This window comes from Musca vetustissima, unplaced genomic scaffold (genome assembly GCF_032173495.1).
Source record: "Musca vetustissima isolate MV318-11 ecotype Yass unplaced genomic scaffold, APGP_CSIRO_Mvet_v1 utg2180, whole genome shotgun sequence".
Lineage (NCBI taxonomy): Eukaryota > Metazoa > Arthropoda > Insecta > Diptera > Muscidae > Musca > Musca vetustissima.
The window spans coordinates 566715-589235 of NW_026887089.1; the positions used below are offsets into that span (position 1 = coordinate 566715).

At 34.0% G+C, this 22521-nt stretch overlaps 4 protein-coding genes across 8 annotated transcripts in view; 2 read left to right on the top strand and 2 right to left on the bottom strand.

Moving 5' to 3' along the window:
- The window catches only part of LOC133334621 (uncharacterized), a 59154-nt gene extending 53422 nt beyond the window's left edge, over window positions 1-5732 (top strand). Inside the window, exons 2-4 of the mRNA XM_061542935.1 lie at window positions 3829-3985; window positions 4563-4684; window positions 4776-5732. Of these exons, the coding sequence (XP_061398919.1) occupies window positions 3829-3985; window positions 4563-4684; window positions 4776-5732 (1236 nt within the window). The remainder of the gene's footprint in view (window positions 1-3828; window positions 3986-4562; window positions 4685-4775) is intronic.
- Window positions 1-22521, bottom strand: part of LOC133334648 (putative uncharacterized protein DDB_G0291608) — a 323326-nt gene that overhangs the window by 183458 nt on the left and 117347 nt on the right. The window lies entirely within an intron of this gene.
- On the bottom strand, window positions 206-1751 carry LOC133334656 (uncharacterized). Its single transcript, XM_061542988.1, has 2 exons — window positions 1161-1751; window positions 206-685 (listed from the first exon to the last, which is right to left on the bottom strand). The coding sequence occupies exons 1-2, from the start codon at window positions 1749-1751 to the stop codon at window positions 206-208; spliced, it is 1071 nt and encodes a 356-aa protein (XP_061398972.1).
- LOC133334622 (uncharacterized) lies at window positions 6302-20523 on the top strand (the record flags this gene model as incomplete). Its single annotated transcript, XM_061542936.1, has 11 exons — window positions 6302-6336; window positions 7628-7678; window positions 10719-11270; window positions 11864-12303; window positions 12364-12476; window positions 12558-13004; window positions 15701-16026; window positions 16914-17089; window positions 17145-17785; window positions 17846-18046; window positions 20401-20523. Coding segments are annotated over 11 exons (3105 nt in total), but the record flags the coding sequence as incomplete, so codon positions are not given.

A 22521-nucleotide genomic window follows, 5' to 3' on the forward strand; every position in this document is an offset into this window, starting at 1 on the left:
TTCTTCGTTTATTTCTCTTTTTTAATGGAAAATCCCAGCTTTACAACTAATGGTCTCCCACATCATCTTCTTCCTGCTGTTTGGATTTATTCTCAATACCATCTGCCTCGCATTCTTTTTTATAGAGATTAAGTTGTCAGCTTAGAAATTTGTTGGGGTCTTCTTTATTTATTTCTCTTTTTTAATGGAAAATCAAGCTTTACAACTAATGGTCTCCCACATCATCTTCTTCCTCCTGTTTGGGTTTATTCTCAATGTCATCTGCCTTGTCGTTGAATGTTAAATTCACATCAAAGTCAGATCTTTCGAATATCTGCAACGGCATATAGTTTTGCGGTATTGGCCAAAACAATGACTCCTCATCCTGATGTAGAGGTATAAGACGATAGGTCTTGGCATATTCTTTGACATTACGATAGAATTTCTGCGACTTCAATACCAATTCAATACGCTGAACTTCGGGTAGAAGTTTATTGTATGGATCTGCGGGCAGGGTAGTTTCCATTTCCATATCGTCGTTTTGTTTAATGTGTGCGGCAAATGTTTCGGCCACCTGTCGGATTTTTTCCATTAATTTCAAATGCTGTACACTCATCTGACTGGCATCATCGGGTGTGGCAGGTGGAAATTTCTCATTGATATTTATCACAGCCGAACGGCGGCAATGAAATATGCTGAAATAGGTCTGAATAGGAGGGGGCGAAATTAAACAAATATTTTTGAAGGCGTGAATTTCTTTAAAAAATATTTTTTAATATTCAAGGATTGAATTTTTAATTTTTTTTAAGGCGTGGATTAAAAAAATATTTTTTTAAATATTCAAGGATTAAATTTTTAATTTTTTTAAGGCGTGGATTTAAATTTTTGTTTTTAAATATTCAAGGATTAAATTTTTATTTTTTTTTAAGGCGTGGATTTAATTTTTTTTTAAATATTCAAGGATTAAATTTTTAATTTTTTTAAGGCGTGGATTTAAAAAATATTTTTTTAAGAAATATTCAAGGCGTGGATTTAAATTTTTTTGAAATGATATTGAAGGCGTGGGTTTTTTGAAATGATATTGAAGATGTGGATTATTTAAAAAAAAATTCACACTGTTTTTAAGTTGTGTAGAATACCAATATACCAGCATACCATATTATCGTTTATAAATTCCTTACCTCTCCAATATTATCCTCCACCATAAAGACTTTCGATTCCGTCCACAAACTATCATGTATGGCAGCCAGTTCATAGAACAACTCTCCCAACATATCCTCGTCGCCCTCAATCATCAAATACGAATACGAATCCATACACACAAACAAACCCGACAAAATATCCTGCGTACATTTCCTCTTCTCCAACATGGTAAAAATTCGATCCATTTGTTTTTGAAAGAATACCCGGAAATCACGCTGCCTAGCTCCCTTTGCCGCTGAATATACCGACTCCTTGCCATTTGGTTTATCATTTTCAGGAGGTTCAAAATTCCTCGCCAATACAAATACTCGTTGGAAAAATGTTTTACGTCCCTGAAGCTGCAATCCTTCACGTACATAGGCATTGAGAGCTTTCCGAATTTGAAATTGTTCTTCATCGGTTTTGACAAGAAATTTTGAGTGTCGCGAATATCGGGATGAACGTCCATAGCGAGATGCACGAATTTTTGCTAGGGAGTCCACTTCGGGTTGATTGGGTATGGTTACCTGATGGCGAGATGAACCAGCTCGTAGTAAAGGTTTTTTCGATGGTTTTTCTTTTGAGGACATTGCCGCTTAGGAGTTGTGAATTTTGCGGAATAAATGTTGAATAAATTTGTTATTTGAAAAATAAACACATTTCTCTGAATAATTTGTGTTTGTTTTGTATGGGTTGCCAAGAAATCTTTGCCATAACAACAGCTCAAAATTTAGGGTTCACAAAATTAAGGAAAAATTTGTTCATGCGGAAACATTTGTCAAAGTCCTAGTCCTGATTTACATTAAACAATTTTACCTGCAGCTATTCTATGTTTTTAGGTGCAGGTGTTTGACATTCTCCGCACTTCTCTCACCAACAATCTACAGATTTTATATGCAAATTAATCAGTGTGGGTTTTTGGAAATTCGAACTAGAAGGGTTCAAAAAAGTACTAAAATGTACTAAATATGGTACCCTTTGTATTAGGAAGAGCTAGAATTCTAAAATTTGGAATATGGGTCACTAATGGAAAGTTTGAAAGATGTACAAAAGTGTTTTTGGATATACGTCCTACAAGTGTACGAAAAGTACTAAACTTTACTAAATTTAGTTCTAATTGAACATATATAGCTAGAATCTTGAAATTTTATATGGCATACAGGTTTTAGAAATTCATATTAAATTCATGTGTATGAAAAGTACTAAGTGGTACTAAATTTGGTACAAGTTGGATTTAGGTGAATAGATAGAACTGGAGACTTCAAATTTGGTACTAAAATGACTGTTGGAGTGTAAGATTGAGGTAGTATAGTGTACGTATGTGTACGTAAAGTACTAAATGTTACTAAATTTAGTACAATTTGAATTTTGGGTGAACGTATAGAGATTAAAACCTGAATTTTGGACTTAATATTACCGTTGAGAATTGAGCTATAGACAAAACTTTGGAAATTCGTATTTTTGTGTACGAAATGTACTAAACGCCACTAGATTTGGTACAATTTGGATTTGGGTGAAGAGAGATATCTGGAAATCTAAAATATGGAATAATGGTTGCTGTTCGAGTGTATAATTGAGATATGGAAGTATAGTACTTATGTGCACGAATTGGTACTATATTTAGTACAACTTGATTATGTGCGAACGAATAGAGCTGGACTCCATAATTTTGGAATTAAACTTGCTGTTAGAGTACAGGATTGAGGTAGTGTTGGAAATTCTAATTTATAAGTACTAAATGGTACTAAATGTGGTACAATTTGAATCTAAGTAAAAGAATAGGGCTGAGATCTTGAAATGTATGATTCAAATTACTCTTGGAGTGTAGAATTTAGGATGTTTTGGAAAATCGCATTTACGTCTACGAAAAGTAATAAATAGTACTAAGTTTGGTAAAATTTGGATGTTGGTGAACGGATAGAGCTGGAATCCTTAAATGTGGACTTAAGTTTGGAGAGCATGATTGAGGTAGTTTTGGAAATTCGTACTGGGTATGAGAAGTACTAAATTTGGTACAATTGCATTCTTGTGAATCCTTAAAGATGCAATTAAGATTACTATCGGAGTGTAGGATTGCGATAGTTTTGGAATATGGGTACGAAAAGTACAAAATGGTACAAAATGTATACAATTTGGATTTTGGTGAATATATGGAGCTGAAATTCTTAAATATGGACTTACGATTACTATTCCAAATTTGGACTTTTGTGGAATAATGAATAAATGACACTAAATTTGGTACAATTTAAATTTGGGTCAATGGATAGGCCTGGAATCCCGAGATTTGGAATTTAGATTACTGTTGGAAATTCGAATTTTTGTGTTCGAATAGTAATAAATGCACTAAATTTGGAACAATTTAAATAACGGAGAGAACTGGAAACTTAAAATTTGGTATAACGATTACTGAGATATGAGATATGGGCGTGGTTTTTAAAATTCATACTTAGGTAAAGTAAACGGTACTAAATTTGGCGTTTTTAAAAAATATATTCTGTAAAATACCGAAGACGTAAATTTTTTAAAAATATTTTTGTACGATATTGAAGGTATGGATTTCTAAAAATTTGAAATCTCTACAAATTTATTTATATATTTAATTTTTAAGCATTTATTATTTATATGTATTTGAAAATAATTTTTAATATATTCTCTTCTAATTTCCAGGTGATTTTATATCAATCGTGTTTGCAAATTTCCTGCGTATCCGCCTCCGACCAGTATCACATACAAACCGATGAAGGACCCGAACGTTATTTCCGTTTCCAGACAAATAATGGACAATTTCGAAAAGAGAAACGATTGCAGGATGGCACAGTTATAGGTAAGAAGAACCTACCTTTTTCTAAACTCCATAATGGAAAGGACATTTAAAATACCTAAAATCGATGGGCAAATTTATTGGGAGACTATGCCATGGCAACCATAAGAAAAACAAAACTACAGACACTTAGTAGGAAAAATCGGCCTAGTATTGAAATGGAGGTACAGTTATATGGAGGATACCCTAAGGAGAATCCAAAGTATCAGATTAAAGTTGAATAAGTGCGAAAAATATCTATCCAAGCATGTTTTCTAGATATCAACTATATTAATATTCTCTCAAAATATCTTCTAAATCAGTTATATGTGTATAGCCTCCTACAGAATTCGGAAGATTTTGAGAATATCATGGTCGAATTAGAATGTCAAGTATTTAAATTTTGGGAACATGTTCGATTTTATTAAGCTTTCAGTTAAATTAAGGTTGAAGAATTCCTGAAAAAAATTGAATTAGGACCAACGCATCGTCCCATATCAGATGCTTTGAACCCCTAACTTTTTAATAATTGTTGTTTATAAACTGACCTCATGGACTACATTACTAGATATATTTTAAAATATAATTTTCCCTTTACCAGGTACCGAAGCGTGGATAGATGCTGCGGGATATTTACGTCTCAAAGACTATATAGCCGATAAGCAGGGCTATCGTATTCTAAAATCCAAAGTTACCTATGTGGGTCAAGGCACAGATATTCAGGTGAGATCAAATTCAAAACTAACAATTCGTGTAATAATAGTAACAAATCCTTCCCCAACTAACACCAAAAACCCTTTCCCAACTTTTCCAGGATGCCATCAAGAGTACGAAATCGGTTCCAGCACAATCGGGAGTTTTAGTTGATGGTAAAAATGGCATACATAGCAGTGGACGACCCAACAGTATTTCCCATGATGGTGGCAGTTCCAAACTATACTCACCCCCGGTGGCAGTGACACCAGCCCCCACATTGGCAACTATCACCACAACAGAGAAACCAATTTTAGGTTATTTATCTCCGGCGGAGGCTGGCAAGCTCGAAAAGACACCCTATTTGGGATTCGATCATTATCCCAATGAGGTGCCAGCAGATGCAGGTTCTAAACGCCGATATCCAACGAGAGACAGTTATGAAGAATTAAATGAACGACCGGGACTTGTAGTGCCCTCCATTGAAATGGCACCACCGCTGGAAACAAGACGTAGACGTCCCATACGACCTATTGCCATTGCACCCGTTAATCATGCCCCCATTTCTGCAAATGATTTAGGTAAAAATACGGGTTATCATTATTCCACCCCTGCACCATTTGCCACAGCAGCTGCACCAAAAGCGGGTTACTATTATGGTCCAGCACAAACACAATCTGCCCCCACACAACCTCCACAATCTTTGCCCTATGATGTCAATGCTTTGGAAGGTTTATTGCCCCCCTTGCCACCACTCTATCAACGACAAAGGGTACCTCTGAGTCCACATGGTTATGGTACACGTCTTGTTGCTCCGGAATATAATGATGTCACAGTGACGCGTAATGGTTATCGTTATGTCCTCCCACATCAATATCACGAAGAGGAACAACTGAGTGATAGTAAAAAAGCTGGTAGTTTTGGCTATGTCGATCCATTCGGTATTCGGCGAGTGGTCTACTATAATGCCTCACCGCAAAAGGGTTTCATTCATCGAAATCATAATCAATATGTTGGTTTGGGTGCTACACCGTACGATGAACCACAACCACAGTCACAAAGTGGTGATGATGTGTAAGCAGAGGGGAAGAGAGAGAGTATTATTTTTATTTGAGAATGTTCTTTTAGGATTTCTTTATTTTTCGCAAAAGCCGAACTTCATCTGATTCTATAAAAATACGAAAAAAGCTATCAGTCATAAAATTTCGGATATCCTTGAGTAGCTAAATGTACTAACTGTCATAGATGTGCTAAGGTTAGATGACTTGGCTCTCAAGGATACTAAGACACACACACAATATACTGCCTATTCTATAAGTAGCTAATATTGCTTGCACTAACCTAAGTCTAATTGTTGGCTATTGAGGGCAAATTGAGGTCACACAAATGACTTAGATTTTCTAATGGATTTTATCTCCAGATTTAAAAAATATTGAGCTATATGATCATGAAATCTTAAGGGATAATGATATAATATATTCCATATAGGGTCACGTTCTGTCGCAGGTCCTAAAGATGTATCTGTCCACTTGCTGAAGATAAGATATATTTTTAATCTAGGAAGTCAATAGCCTTTCTCAATTTGCTCAAAAAATAAAAAAAATCATAAATACTTAATAATTTATTTTCACACACACACACCCACACATTAACACCGAAATATTAACCAAAGATGAAGTTAAGTGCCAATTTAAGGAATCTTCCAATTAGCACCATCTCTCAGTTTTTCATCTAACAAAGATTCAAAAAATTCACACCACAATCACCTCACAGATCTGTGCTTTAAATATCTATTTTAAAACTTGAAAGAAAAAAAACGATTTCTAAGCGATATTCTAACTGTGTTATTTTAAAAAATAAATAAAACAAATATTCATATGTATTTAATTAAATTAATCATTTAAATTAAAATTTTATTTAAATAATAGAAAAATTCGAAGAAATCTAATTTTTGAAAGGTATTTTAAAAATGGATTATTAATAAAAAATATTTTAGAGTTATCAAGAAAAATATGTCGATTTTTGATACACGCGCATCAAAACTTCAGGAGTATTTATAAAACGTGTATAATTTTTATGTCCCATTGCCGATTCTCCCAGGCCTTAATATTATAATTTTTTCAATTTCGAATTTTTCTAATTATTTAAATTAAATTTTAATTATTTTTCTTTAAAACAATATTCATGTATTAATCTTGCCATATTAACATTACATAATGTATTCGATGTTCATGCCCAAAATTTGTAATTTAACATTTTTATATTTAATCAAATAATAATTTAATTTAAATTAATAATAATAATTATATTTAAATTTTACGCATACATAACTAGCTGTTTACTCACACATTTGAAAACAAAAAATACGTAGATGACATTTTGTAGTTTAGAAAACAATTAAAAAATACATAATTTTAGTTTAAGACTATAAACGAAAACCTCTTTATTAATAATAATTTATATAAATAATTAAATTACACATAAATAAAAAAACCTATGTCTGTATGTATTTCCTCATCACTGCTACGATTATACAATTAGTCTATTAAAAAAACTAGGAAACTAAACCACCAACGACCAAACCAATTTTCAAAAAAAAAGTATTCCCACCACGACAGCCCCACTGCCAATTTGACACAGGCCATATGGTTTTTGGTCATGTTGCCCCAAAAATGGAAATTCTTGTGTATTGAATACCTGTTTCGTGCCGTGTATAACAAAACACTAATTCAGTACAAATAATAATTTCCAAAAGTTTTGCAATTTTTTTGCCAATTCATTGTAATGGTCAAAATACTTTTTTTTTAATTTGGTTTGTTAATTTTTTTTGTTTCGCCCTCTCTTCCTCCATCACACTGCTATGAATAATAAATAATTTTGTGTATATTATTTAATTAAATTTAAGAAAAAATGTAAATAAAAAAATGAAAATATTTTAAATTACAAAAAATGTTTTTTTTTTATGAAAATTAGGGCAGCAATAATAATTTTAATGATCTTCAGCAAGAGTATACAAAAGGCTTGGTTTAAAGATATTTATTCAAGGATCTATTGGAAGGCAGGATTTAAAAAAAATAGGGGTCTATATGAGGCGCACATTTGTGAAAAATATGTTTCAAGGTCCAAGGTCTCAAGTGCGGATTTTTTTAAAACAATGTTCTCAAGCAACTATAAAAATCGATATAGGTCCCATATATATTTTCGTCCGATTTAAGGTAAATGGTGTACCAAAGCCCCTATATATCTTTCGATTTGAACGAAATTTGGCATAACGTACTGAATTGCATCTTGAATGATGTCTGCTAAGTTTCGTGAAAATCGGTTCCGTTTTAGATATAGCTCCCATATATATTTTCGTCCGATTTTAGCTAAAGGGTGCACCAATGCCCCTGAAAATCATTTGATTTTCAAAATATTTAGGTATAGCATACTGAATTAAATCTAGAATGACGTGTGCTAAGTTTCGTGAAAATCGGCTCAGATTTAGATATAGCTCCCGTATATATTTTCGTCCGATTTAAGGTAAATGGTGAACCAAAGTCCATATATATATCTTTCGCTTTGCACAAAATTTGGCATAGCGTAATGAATTAGGCCTAGAATGATGTGTGTCAAGTTTCCTGGAAATCGGTTCAGATTTGGATATAGCTCCCATATATATTTTCATCCGATTTAAGGTAAATTGTGTACCAAAGTCTCTTTATAAACTTCGAGGTAAATAGTGCACCAAAGTCCCTTTATATGTTTCGATTTGCAAAAAAATTGGCTTAGCGTACTATGTTGAGTCTAGAATGATTAGTGGTGCGTTTCGGGAAAATCGGCTTTGATTTCGACATATCTCCCATATATATTTTCGCCCGATTTTATGTAAATGGTGCACCAAGGTCCATATATATATCCTTCGCTTTGCACAAAATTTGGCATAGCGTACTGAATTAAGTCTAGAAAGATGTGTGTTAATTTTCGTGAAAATCGGTTCAGATTTAGATATAGCTCCCACATATAGATTATATTTTTAACAACGCGGCGTACCGAATAGCGTGTATCAATTTTGCTATAATATTTTCCATAAATTTTCCCCATGTTACGCAGACGGTTCTAAATCAGCTCGAATGAAAATAAAGTTAGGATAGGTTGGATAAAGAGGGAACGGTTTTATACTTGCAGTGGACTTTTTAATACTTATTCTCAAAGTTCTATAAAAGGCGTGATTTTTTAAATTATTCTAAAAAGGTTCTAAAAAAGCATGGATTTGTTTTAATATATATTCTCTGGGGCCTATAAAAGATACCCACACAATTCAACTTACCTTAAAAGACGTCTAGGCAACTCTAGGATATACTCAATTTCATTTCAAGTGAGAGAATGAGAGATTTAATTGTGGCAGAGAAATTAAACGGCGACGACGTTGTCTCTTTTCGCGACTGAGCAGAACGGCACGACAAAACGCTACAAACAGCGAAAATGATCAACTTATTTGAAAATTATGACATATTCGATTTCTTTTCACAACATTTCAAAATTTTAAAATATATTTTACAATGGATAAATGCAAAAACAAAACACACATTCACATCGATAAACACTTTTTGTTGACAAACGAGAAGAACACAGCGACGATTGACGTCGACTGCGAAGAAAAAAGAATAACAAAACACGACACAATCAAACAAAACACATCACTGAAGTGGACGAAGGTAATTTGATAATTTGTAACAGAATTTGTAGTTTCAACCGCACTTTTTAACAAAAAACGACTTCGTACAATCGAATTAAACAATTGATTAATATTTTAAATGTAAACAATTACCGAAAATCCCGAAACGAAGAACTCGCGACACGCGCTACCGACTTCACAACCTGCCACAACAAAGAAAACAAAACAAACTAATGGCTGTCAAATTAAAGGGTTGCCAATATGATTTTTATACCCTTCACCACACTGTGGTACAGGGTATTATGTCTTTGTGCATATGTTTGTAACAGGCAAAAGGAAACGAGATAGACCCATGGTTTCTTTTGAGAATATGCATAGAATCACTTTCTGAGTCGATTTATGCATGTCCGTCTGTCCGTCCGTCTGTCCATGTATTTTTGTGAACAAAGAACAGGTCGCATTTATGATACGATTTGGATGAAATTTGGCATAGGTCACTTATTTGGCCCAAGGACAAGGAAAGTGGGAAAAATCGGTTCAGATTAAGATATAGCTCCCATATATATTTTCGTCCGATTTAATGTAAATGGTGCACCAAAGTCCCTTAATATCTTTCGATTTGCACAAAATTTGGCACAGCGTAATGAATGAGGCTTAGAATGATGTGTGTTAAGTTTCCTGAAAATCGGTTCAGATTTAGGTATACCTCCCATATATATTTTCTTCCAATTTAATGTAAATGGAGTACAAAAGACCCTATATATCTTTCGATTTGCACGAAATTTGGCACAGCGTAATGAATTACGTCTAGAATGATGTGTGTTAAGTTTCCTGAAAATTAGTTCAGATTTAGATATAGCCCCATATATATGGAATTGTTTTCTCAATGGTGGGACTATTTCCTCAATGGTCTATTAGAGGCGTGGATTTTTTTCAAATATATTGTTCGATTGAAAATCATACATGTGTTTCATAAGAGCACAGCAGACAGCACTTGCCACTAAAAAATCGGAATTTTCAGATGTTCACACCTACGTTAAAAAAGACATTAGTGTATTTATGTGAAATTGCCGGCATTTCTAATCTCTGGAGAGTGCATTTTCCATATCACACAAACACACACTCACACACTGTGTCATACCTAAATTATAGATAAGATATGAGGTATTATCATTATATTTGGACTCTGGGTTGGTTGGGAGAAAGAATACCGCAACCGGCTTAGTCATAAACAAAATGAATTTCAAAGCGATAACATTGTCAATATTTTTACTAATTGTGGCGCAACAATGCCAGGCAAAAAACATACTTTGCCTAATGGGAATTGGTAGCCCGACAGCGGATAAATGGTGAGTTAAAAACAAAAGTTCGTATACAGGAAAATAATTCAAAAATATATATTCTTAGGAATTTTGCTCTGTTCAAAGAACTGGAAAATCGTAATCATCGCCTAACAATTGTCACACCAAATACAGCCACCTCACTTGAGGATGATTTTCAAAATGCCGAATTTATTCACTTGGAAAAAACTCGACAATTCCTAAGGCAACGTTACGAAGCACTGAGCCAACAAGAGCTGTTGCAACAATCCACCTGGAAGTTTATCATCCATTGGTATGACAGACAAATGGCCACATGTCGTGCTAATCTGGAATCAATTGGATTTTCAGAGGCCTTACACTTGGCTGTCAAAGAGAAACGCCAGTACGATATGATTATTTACGATGTCACATATGGAGCAGGTTGTTTGTTGCATTTGGCCTATTTGTTTGGCAGCACGCCAATAATTGGCCTTAACAGTGGCCACTTGAATCAACAAAATACCTGGTTGTTGCAGTCACCCGACACCGCTGAGCTACTGAATCCGTCTTTGGATCCATATGTTTTGAGTGATTTTGGACGGGATATGAGCTATTGGAGGAGATGGCATAATACAGCGTTGTATGCTTTCGATTATTTGTAAGTATTGTGAGAAGAGTTTTTTAAGACTTACTTACTAAGAGGAAGAGAAGAGAAAGACATACTTACAAAAGGCGTGGGTTTTAAAACTATGTGTTCAAAGGTCTACACGAAAAGTGGATTTTTTAAACATATTTTTTGAAGGGTTATATGAGTCGTGGATTTTTTAAAAATATTTTTTCAGGGGTCTATAAAAGCGTGGAATTTTAAAAATATTTTTCAAGGGTCTGCAAAAGGCGTGGATTTAAAAAAATATTTTAAAGGGTCTATAAAAGGCGACGATATAAAAAATGTTTCAAAGGGTCTATAAAAGGCGTGGATTAAAAAAATGTTTTAAAGGGTCTATAAAAGGACTGGATTAAAAAAATATTTTAAAGGGTCTATAAAAGGCGTGGATTTAAAAAATGTTATAAAGGGTCTATAAAAAGCGTGGATTTAAAAAAAATGTTTTAAAGGGTCTATAAAAGGCGTGGATGGAAAATTTTTAAACATATGAAAGCGTGGGTTTTTAAAAAATATTTTTTCAAGGGTCTATACGGTTTCTGTCAAAATATTTTCCAAGGTCCTAATTTTTTTAAACCTTTCTTTTTCAGCTATCGCAAATTATTAGTCAAACCTGTCATAGAGGGTATTTGGTCCAAAAATATGCAATCGAAAAGTATTATCACACCCAAGAAGTTTAATGATCTCCTGCCACGTTTCAAAGTGATTTTGGCCAATTATCATCCATCTCTGCACAGCCTGCAAACATTGCCCAATCACGTTGTTCCAGTGCCGGGTTTACATATCCAAGAAAATATGGAGGCCAACGAAGAAGTACTGAAGTTTATTGAGTCCTTCGAAAGGGAAATTATTTTAATTGATATGGAAAAAAATATCCTCGGTTCGGATAATACCAAAATGTTATTGAACACCATTCGACAATTTAGCGATTATGGATTTATTTGGATTAATGCCAAGGGCACTTTGCTGGGGAAGAATAGCATTAAAAACCTGTTGCAATTAAATAATGTGGAGGCGGGAGAAATTTTAGGTGAGTAAATTATAAATTATATGGAAATTTGAAATTAAAAATTAATTTTTCCGATTACAGGTCAAAACGAAGTCAAATGTTCCATTATTGAAGCAGAGAGTTTAAGTGCACAAGAGTCCTTATATCATGGAGTCCCACCAATAACTATTACCAGCAAACCAGAGCAGAGATATGTATGTACAAGACAAGGATTCCAAAACTGATTTTGAAAAAAAAAACGAAACGAATTTTATACAAATTTAATTTTTTTCTAGGTTGCACAACGTCTCTTGGACCGAAACCTAGGCCTCAATTTGGAGCTCTTCAAGTTCGATAAAACCCAATTACACGATGCCCTTCAAACATGTTTGAATGACAAAAAGTTACACAAAAATGTCCAACAATTATCCACAACATTGAAGAAAAAACAAAATCCCTCCCTGGAGACAGCCGTTTGGTGGGTGGAACACATCTGCGATAATCCTCAAGCCCAAGATCACTTACTGGCTCAGGATGCAAATCACAGACTTGGTTTATTGGCTTCACGTGGCCTTGATATCCTCTTGGTGGTGGAAATTTTCCTCGTCCTTTGTGCCATTAACACCATCTACATTCTGCGACAAACATTTTTGAATTTCAAAAAGGCTGCAAAGAAGAGTAAATCGGATGGAAAGAAAATGCTCAATGAGAAGAAGAAGAAATTAGAAGTGACCGACAAGAAGGTGAAGAAGACGAAAGCCAAAACATCATAGAGACTGAAATAATAATTTAATTACAATTTTTAGTAACAATTATATTAAAATAAAGATGCTAATTGTATTTGAAATAAAAATTAATAATAATATTGTTTGGAAAATAATATGGAAAAATAAGATCCCCTTAGGATTAAAAAAAAATCTTAGGAGCGGGAATTTTTGAAAAATATATTTTCAGGGATCTATATGGAGGTATGGACTTTTTAAAATTATTTCCTCTATGGTCTGTAAGTTGCGTGGATTTTCTAAATATATTTCTTCAATTGTCTATACGAGGCGTGGCTATTTAAAAAATATTACCTCAAGGCCTGAATTTTTATACCCTTCACTACACTGCGGTACAGGGCAATATGTCTTTGTGCATATGTTTGTAACAGGCAAAAGGAAACGAGATAGACACATGGTTCCTTTTGAGAATATGTATAGAATCACGTTCTAAGTCGATTTATGCATGTCAGTCCGTCCGTTAGTTGGTGTTAAATTGTAAACAAAGTACAGGTCGGATTTATAATCCGATTTGGATGAAATTTGGTACAGCTCATTTGTTTTGCCCCAGGACGAACCCTGTTGAAATTGGGGAAAATCGGTTCAGATTTATATATAGCTCCTACATATATTTTCGTCCGATTTAAGGTAAATGATGCACCAAAGTCCATATATATCTTTCGATTTGCACGAAATTTGGCATAGCGTACTGAATTGAGTCTAGAATGATGTGTGCAAAGTTTCGTGAAAATCGGTCCAGATTTAGATATAGCTCCCACATATATTTTCGTCCGATTTAAGGTAAATGGTGCACCAATGTCCCTATATATCATTCGATCATAGCGCAGAATGATGTGCGATAAGCTTCCTGAAAATCGTTCCATATATATATATATATATATCATATATTTCGTCCGTGAAAATCGGTTCAATGAAATGAAATTTAGCATAGGTTCCAGAAAGTCATAATGATCACATAATCAAGTTCGTTCAACTTCATGCCAATGTTCTTTGGAAAGGCGGAGTCTGTTAGGAGACTTATGTAGAATATACCCAAAGTGGTGAAGGGTATTATATAGTCGCCCCAGTCCGATTTTACTACTTTCCTTACTGGTTTTAAATGTGTTCTTAAAGTGTCTATAAAAGGCGTGGCTTTTTTAAAATGTGTTCTCAAGGACCTATAAGAGACGTGGGTTTTTTTAAAAAATATTTTCTCAAGGGTCTGTATGAGGTGTGGATTTTTTTCAAAATATTTTCTTATGGGTCTCATGGGATTATATGGAGCGTAGATTTTTTTTTTAATTTTTCTCAAGGGTCTATAAGAGGCGTGGATTTTTATAAACAAAATTTCTCAAGGGTCTATATGGAGCGTGGATTCTTTTAAAAATGTTTTTCAAGGATCTATAATTTATTTTTTATTTTTTTTTTTCAAGGATCTATAAGAGGCCTATTTTTTAATATTTTCTTAAGGGTCTATATGAACACATTTTCTCAAAGATCTACAGGAGGCTTAGATTTTTTTCAATATTTTCTCCAGGGTCTATGAGAAGCGTATATTTTTCTTTAACTGGCTTGGATTTTTAAAAATCTTTTCTCAAGGGTATGTAATTGGTCTGGATTTTATATAAATGTTTTATCAAATGTCTATAATGACCTTGCATTTTTAAACATATTTTATCAAGGGTCTATTTCAATAATAGGCGTCGATTTTTCAAAATGGCAAGTCAAGTCTATAAGCCAAGTGTCAGAGTAAAAATGTGTTTTCCAGGCGGGGATTTTTTTCAATATTTTCTCAAGACCAATTAATAAACAAGGATTTTTACAAATATTTTCTATAGTGTCTAGAAGAGGCTGGATTTTTAAAAATATTTTCTCAAGATTCTTTATTAGACCTGAAATAATTTTTCAAAAGTCCTTTGAAAAATATTCAACGCTTTAAAAAATAAAAATTTATGAAGTTAACGGTTTTTTATAAAAAGTTTTATAAAATATTGAAATCAAAAACCTGGTTTAACAGCTCACAAAAAGGATAGTCGTTCCAGTTGAATCGACCACTACAAAGAGCTTTTCCCAAAGCTTCATCACAAAATTCCACCAAACCTGGCATGAAAGCTTTCAAAAAGTATTTACCTTTTAATCTATTCCTCAACTAAAAACCAGGTTTAAAAGCTTCACCACAAAAAGCATTAATTTTGGATTTATTTCGTATTTGTTTTGATCAGCAATTTCGCTGACGACGTAAACAACAACGACAACCGACGGACAGATAGTAGCTGCTAAGTGAATATTATTTTTCGGCATTGGCTCTGCGGGGTATTGTTATCATTGCAGCAGCAGCAGCTCTACCAACCATCCACATCTACCTACCTGTGCCTGGTGTCAATCAAGATTTGTTGTTAGTCTCGCAAAAACATTTCGAAGCAGCAAAACAAACGAACGAAAAAAGCGGATCAATTGACTTTGTTTACCTTAGTGCACACGCTAAATAAAAAACAAAACCAAAAAACAACCGATTTGATTGGAAAGCGGGCTAGGGACGGGACAAAAAAATTAACAGCAAAAATTAGATCGCTTTTAAAATGCGGTGTTTTCTTTTAAAGCCTCGACAACGTCTGTGTCGGCAAGTGAAAAGGGGTTGTTGTACAAACAACTCACAACCAACGATTCCTAATTCACAGAGACCACAATTTTCCAAACCCTATGCGGATATTCCCGGTCCTCGCGGCATCTTTGGTTTGGGAAATCTCTATAAATATTTGCCAATTGTGGGCAAATACACCTGGTTGGAACTGCACAAAGCTGGCTATGATAAATATCGTGAATATGGTCCCATTGTCCGGGAGACCATGGTACCGGGTCAGGATATTATTTGGCTTTATGATCCCCGGGATATAGCAACGCTTTTAAATTGTAAAGATTATCCGCTGCGCAGAAGTCATTTAGCGCTGGCCAAATATCGTACAGATCGTCCACATATTTATCGTTCCGCCGGTTTATTGCCAACGTAAGTGAATTTCGATTCAAATCGATGAGTGGAAAATTCTGACAAGAAAAAATTACTGAGCCATAAATTTTGATTTGTAAATTGATTATGATTGTATTAATTTGATTGGGTAAATTGATTTGTTTTTATTTAAAAAAAAATATTTAAACATAAGTAGTCCTCCGAAAAAATCCACGTGTAAGGCTTAGGTGATCTTTACAGACATTTGAGAAAATCTTTGGCTTAACTCTAGTTTAGTAAAAACGATCAGATTTTTCTGAACATTTTTCCAGAGGTAGGTATTTTTACCATAATTATGGGGATATTTTTTTCTTGGTGGACGTACCCGGTTATTTGACCAGAAGTTCGGTTACGGGTACCCGGTAATATCCGGTTCTACGGATCCGGTTAGTATAATATGGGTATCATTTTAAAGGTTATAAAAATTCTTTTCCATTGAGTGGTAATATGGTGATTGAGTTGTCTCAAACCGTTTTGGAGATACAGTCAAAAAACTGGGTTTGGGTCCCCGATTTTTTTGAAAAACTTCCTAAAAGTCGAACTTGGGTCCATTATAGTCCTTCCCAACCCCTCATATGTTTTGATCCAAAACGGATACAGCCACATATATCACCATTTTGGAAAGGGCAAATTGTGGTCTATCATTTAAGTCAGGATTGGACCCAAGTTCTCTTAAGAACCTAATTTTCAAATATTGGAAAAATATTTTTTCAAAATCCACGATTCTCATAGACCCTCCGGAAAATATTTTTTTTTAAATCCACGCCTCTTATAGATACCTAAAAAAATAATTTTTTAAAAATCCACACTAAACAATCCATGGTTGTTTAAAAAAATAGAGGTCATTGAAAACATTTTATTTTAAAATCTATACCTATTTTTTCCAGAAATGGTTCGGAATGGTGGCGTCTACGATCCGAGTTACAAAAAGAAATCAGTGTTCCGAAAAATGTACGCAGCTTTTTATTAGAAATTGATGAGGTCACCAAAGAGTTTTTGGACTATTTACCCAAATCGGAAGATGTTGATGTGCTACCCAAGCTGGCGAGACTAAATTTGGAATGTAAGTAAATCGATAATATTCTACAACTATTAAATTCATGACCCACCCTCTCTAGTAACCTGCCTGGTAACATTTGGAGAACGTCTAAATTCATTTGCCCCGGAAGAACAAGCGAAAAATTCCCGCTCCTCAAAACTCATGTGGGCTGCAGAGACAACAAACAGCAATATTTTACCCACCGATCAGGGTCTAGGATTATGGCGTCATTATGAAAGCGGGCCGTATAAAAAATTACGAAAAGCCCAAGAGTACATGGAAAGTGTGGCCGTCGATTTGGTCTCCCAAAAATTAGCATTTTTTAAAGATACTTCGGATGAAGTCACGGAGAGTCCCTGCTCACTGAGTCGTACGAATTTGGTTGAACAATATTTAAAAAATCCCAATTTAGATTTAAATGATGTTGTTGGTATGGCTGCAGATTTGTTGCTGGCTGGTGTGGATACCACCTCGTATACCACGGCATTTGCTCTATATCACATTTCTCGACACCCAGAGGTACAACAACGTTTACACGAAGAAAGTTGTAAGGTGTTGCCGGAGAAGTTATCACCTCTTCTAGCGGAATCTTTAAATTCGGGTATACCATTTACCAGAGCAACGCTGAAAGAGGTATTTCGCCTGAATCCCATTTCAGTGGGTGTGGGACGTATACTTACCAAGGATATGATATTTAGTGGTTATTTGGTACCCAAAGAGGTAGGTATTGAAGATTTCTTTTATTACATTTTTTGTGATTTATTATTTTTTTTATTTTAGACTGTGGTTGTTACCCAAAATATGGTGGCCTGTCGTTTGAAGGATAATTTTGAGGAACCCTTATTATTCAATCCTGATCGCTGGCTTGGTCAATCGAAAAGTTCCATTAATCCCTATTTGGTCTTACCCTTTGGCCATGGCATGAGATCCTGTATTGCTCGCCGATTGGCGGAACAAAATATTTTGACTCTGTTACTGAGGGTAAGAAGGAAAAATATAAATTGTATTTAAAATATATCGTAGGATATTTTAGCATTCAGGGCGAGTATAGGCATCCTTTCAACATAAATTATCGTTGTTTAAATTTCCGAAAATAAGGGCCTCCGAAAAGAGTGTTATTAAGATATTTCCCAATTTGCAATTTTATAGTCTTTCAGCAGTAATTAGTCCTCTGCTTTGTTGCGTATTTGAAATGTGAGGATCGATGTTCTGCTCTTCGAACAACATCTGCATTTTCTCCAATTTTAAAAATGGAGGTGGGAACCATACCGAGGTCAGCGTGGGAACATGTACAGCTGGTAGGTTGCTTCCCGCAGTGACCAAGGCCCCCATTATATAGTACACCTATAGGACCATCCTATGAAAATGATATTTATATTAGATGCAGGTCAAAAAGCAATTAATGACTCACTGATATATCCGTCTGGATCTGCCTTGGCGATCTCAAAACATTTTGGTGTTATCTTGGAAGGTTCCTGCAAAGACTGTCACTTGGACTGAATTTCGTCCTCCCTGAGGATACATACTAGGTAGAAGCTTGAACTGTTTGCAGTATGATGGTGTTCCTCCATCAATCTAATCGACCGAAGGTTTTTGAACAGGATTTACTTATTTTCGGAACAGATCCAGATCTCTGTCTTCTAACTAGTTTTTGTTTCAGTACAGTGGGCATCCTTCGTCACCATTTTGGGGAGAAGCTTGTCAAGTCCTCTAGCAACCATACTTGACGTGAGAAATCTTTCGATTACTACTTCCCTTTGCGAGTTCAGTTGTCTTCGTACTTCCTTATGACCTTTCCGAATGAATTCCTTATTATTGACCCTGAACTAGGGTATTGGTCGGTGTGTCTCTGGCAGTATCAGATTGCACTTCGAAGTGCCTTCTTATTCAGAGCCACTTTGAACTTTTTGGTGCTGGAGTCGGAAGTGAGGTTTCCAAAGTGTCTTTGAGTTAGCCTCAGAATTACAGGTCATATCCACGCAGGGGAGGCTTTCACCTTTTAAAAATTTTAGGCATCCTTCTGTACCATATCTAACGGCCTCTGCTGAATAGATGGTGAGTCATTGATAAGTGTGATATCAACGTCGATTTCCTCGTCCGTCACACTAATCGTTGATCAAGTCCGAATTTAAAATATGTCTGCCCAACCCGTTTTCAGAAATGGTGTTCAAAATTTTGAGGATTTCCATTTTGAAAAATTCAAAATAGATCAAGTCCGAAAATTAAGCCTCTCCTACCCAATGCTGCACTGAACTCAATAATGAAATTGAAGAATTGGAATCTGTATATCTATCAATAAAGGTCCAAAACAGCAAAGCAGTTAAGTCCACACGTTCTTAGTCTAATCATAGTCTACGATGTTGGGAAATGCCCAAGAACCCCTAGCCAAGATAAATGTCATAGATAAATGGTCTATTTAGGATACCTGTTAGGTGTTGAACGCGTTATTTGCCAACAACATTTCACTTCTGGAAGGCAATGAATGCCTGGAAACCGCACATCATATTTTGAGTTCTCATTGGTTCTCATATATATAGAAATATTGGTCCAAATTAAAGTCTTGCCCCTTATAACGGCACCTCTTAAATTTACTCCTTGAGTAAAAAGGCCATCTACGAAAAATTATCAATATTAGGACAAGATTCCGCAAATTGGTTCTAATTTTCTTTTCTGGTGTAACCCTCATATAGATATTTTCTCTGCCTTTGCCAAATGCTGCACTGAACTCAATAAAGAAATTGAAGAATTGCGTCACAATTTCGAATCTAATATAATGTGCAGATATGACATAACATATGCCCAAAACAGCAAAGTAGTTAAGTCCATATTTTGGTATAATGTCCATATTAGAAATAATTTGTTCTAAGTAAGTTTGTCGAAGGGGTTCTAGCCTCGACAAACACTGTTTCCTTTTTTATATGGTTGTGACACATTTACGTAAAGTCCGCATTTCTTAGTTCTCAATATATCAAATGGTTAATATGGGGACCTTCGGCAAACTGACGATTGCCCAATGAGGTATTTTTTCTGATCTTGATTTCGATGTCAACCGTTGAGACTATCTATTGAATGGGTAGATTCAAAAACAGATTATCCAAAATTTAGACCTCATATATTTTCGCCATACCTTTTGACGAATGTTCGTTCAAAAGTTATAAGCTTTGTAAGCTGGCTTTAAAAACTGGCCAATAGATGGCGCTGACGACACGATCTTAAAATATATATACACCTCATTTCTTTTTGCAAGTTATGGCATATCCTATTAAGCTAAATTTTGGGGACTACCATTTTTAGCGCCCAATTCAATCAGTGACTTAATCCCTTTTTGTTTGCAGTTAATCCGTAACTATGAAATTGAATGGAAAGGTGACGATGATGAGGAAATGGATGTCATTACTCTGCTGATCAATAAGCCCAGCAAACCGGTGACTATACAGCTACACGAAAGACCACTGTGACGAGGCGATGAAATAAAAACGGAAACGATGCCGTTTCAAAATTGGAATTGCAAATCTGCAATTCAATTCGCTCGGCCCCCTCGAAATAAAAAAACCAAAGACATTTTTGGTGTAATGTATAGATGGCGTTTGGTTCTTTATTTTGTTGTTGTTTAATGTATGTATGTAAAAATATGTGTGTATGTGTTTTATTTTAAATGTATTGACAAAGACAACAAAAAACAAAAACTATTTAAAATTAAAGATAGAAATCTTAAGAAGAAGAAAAAAACGAATATTTCAAAATGCAGAATTGTAATGTGATGTATGTATTTATTTTTTTGTGTAGATGTGTATGACAATTTTTTTAAAGACTTAGAATAAAATCAAAGACGAATGTAAATGATTTTTTGTTCAATTATTTAATAATATGTACATATTCAAATAAGGCAACTATAAAAATGTATTTTGTGTATTCAATTCAAATTGTTTAATGTTTTTTTTTAATAAAATATACGACGAAGTACAAATTCATTTTGTTATGGAATTAATTTACAATGTGGTTTCATTTTTTTTTAATTTTTTGGTCTTAAGAAAAATGTTGTTTAGAAAAAAATGAGAAAAAATACTCTTCTAGAAGGCCATGTTGTGGAATACATTTTGTTGTTGTTATTGGTTGTTAATTGTTTTTCTTTTTTTGAAAAATACATTCAAATATTCATCTAACGCTATTAAATGTAGTCTTATTCAATTTTAGGCTAAAAGGGTCATGGGAGTGGGGTGGTTTTTTGGGGAGAGGGTGAAATTAGTACCATTCATATATTTAAAAATATACTATATATTTAATATTATTGTAATGTTATGTATAATATTGTTTACAATATATTAATATATTTATTAAATATTTTTTTATATATTTTTTTAATAATCTCATTAATTTTATTTTTGTATATATGTGTATATATATTTGTTTTACTAATTTCAGTGTCATCCATTTAACATACAAACATTGGTTTACTTAACATTCAATTCTTTTTATTTTCTTAATATTTTTTTCACACTTTTCTATTTAATTAATTGTTATAATGTTTTGTAGTTTTTTATATATATGTATATGTTTAATTTATTAATATGTATGTATGTTTTGTGTGTATATGTCAATGATATAAACTTCCATATATAAATTTAATATTATATATATGTATGTGTAGTATGTATATTCATATAATAATATGTATTCATGTATGTGTGTATAAATGCGATGTTATTAATGCCACATTAATTCTCCTATCTGAGTGCCCACTTGTGCATGGCACTAACATCGAATAACCACTACTATCTAAATTCAATACCACAACAGCGGATTGATCTGATATAACAACGACTCAGTTTTGGTCAACTGCTGCCATCGATAAATGCCATAAATAAATGGAATCTTTAGGATACGTGTTAGGTGTTCAACTGCTGAGAATTCAACCGAATTTTAGCTCTACGTTATTTCACTTCCGGAAGGCAATGAATGTCTGGAAACCACACACCATATTTTCAGTTCTCATATATTTAGCAATATTGGTCCAAATTAAGTCTAGTACCTTATAACGGTACATATTAAATTTCGGCATTTTGTGGGGAAGATTGGGCACATTTTTAAATCAATTTGACTGTAATATAATATTTTGAATTTTCATAAGGTAAAAAATCCATCTACCAAAAAATATCAATATTCGACATCCCCCTTATTTGGGGACGTTTTTAAACAGAATTGGTTCCAATTTTATTTTCTGGTGTAACCCTCATATAAATGTTCAGCCCCTTTATAGATATTTTGTCTGCATCTGCCAAATGCTGCACTGAACTCAATAAAGAAATTGAAGAATTGGGTCACAATTTCGAATGTAATAAAATGCGGATATATGTCATAATAAATGCCCAAAAAAGCAAAGTAGTTAAGTCCATATTTTGGTGTAATGTACATACTGGAAATAATTTATTCTAACTCTAATCATAGTCTACGAAGTT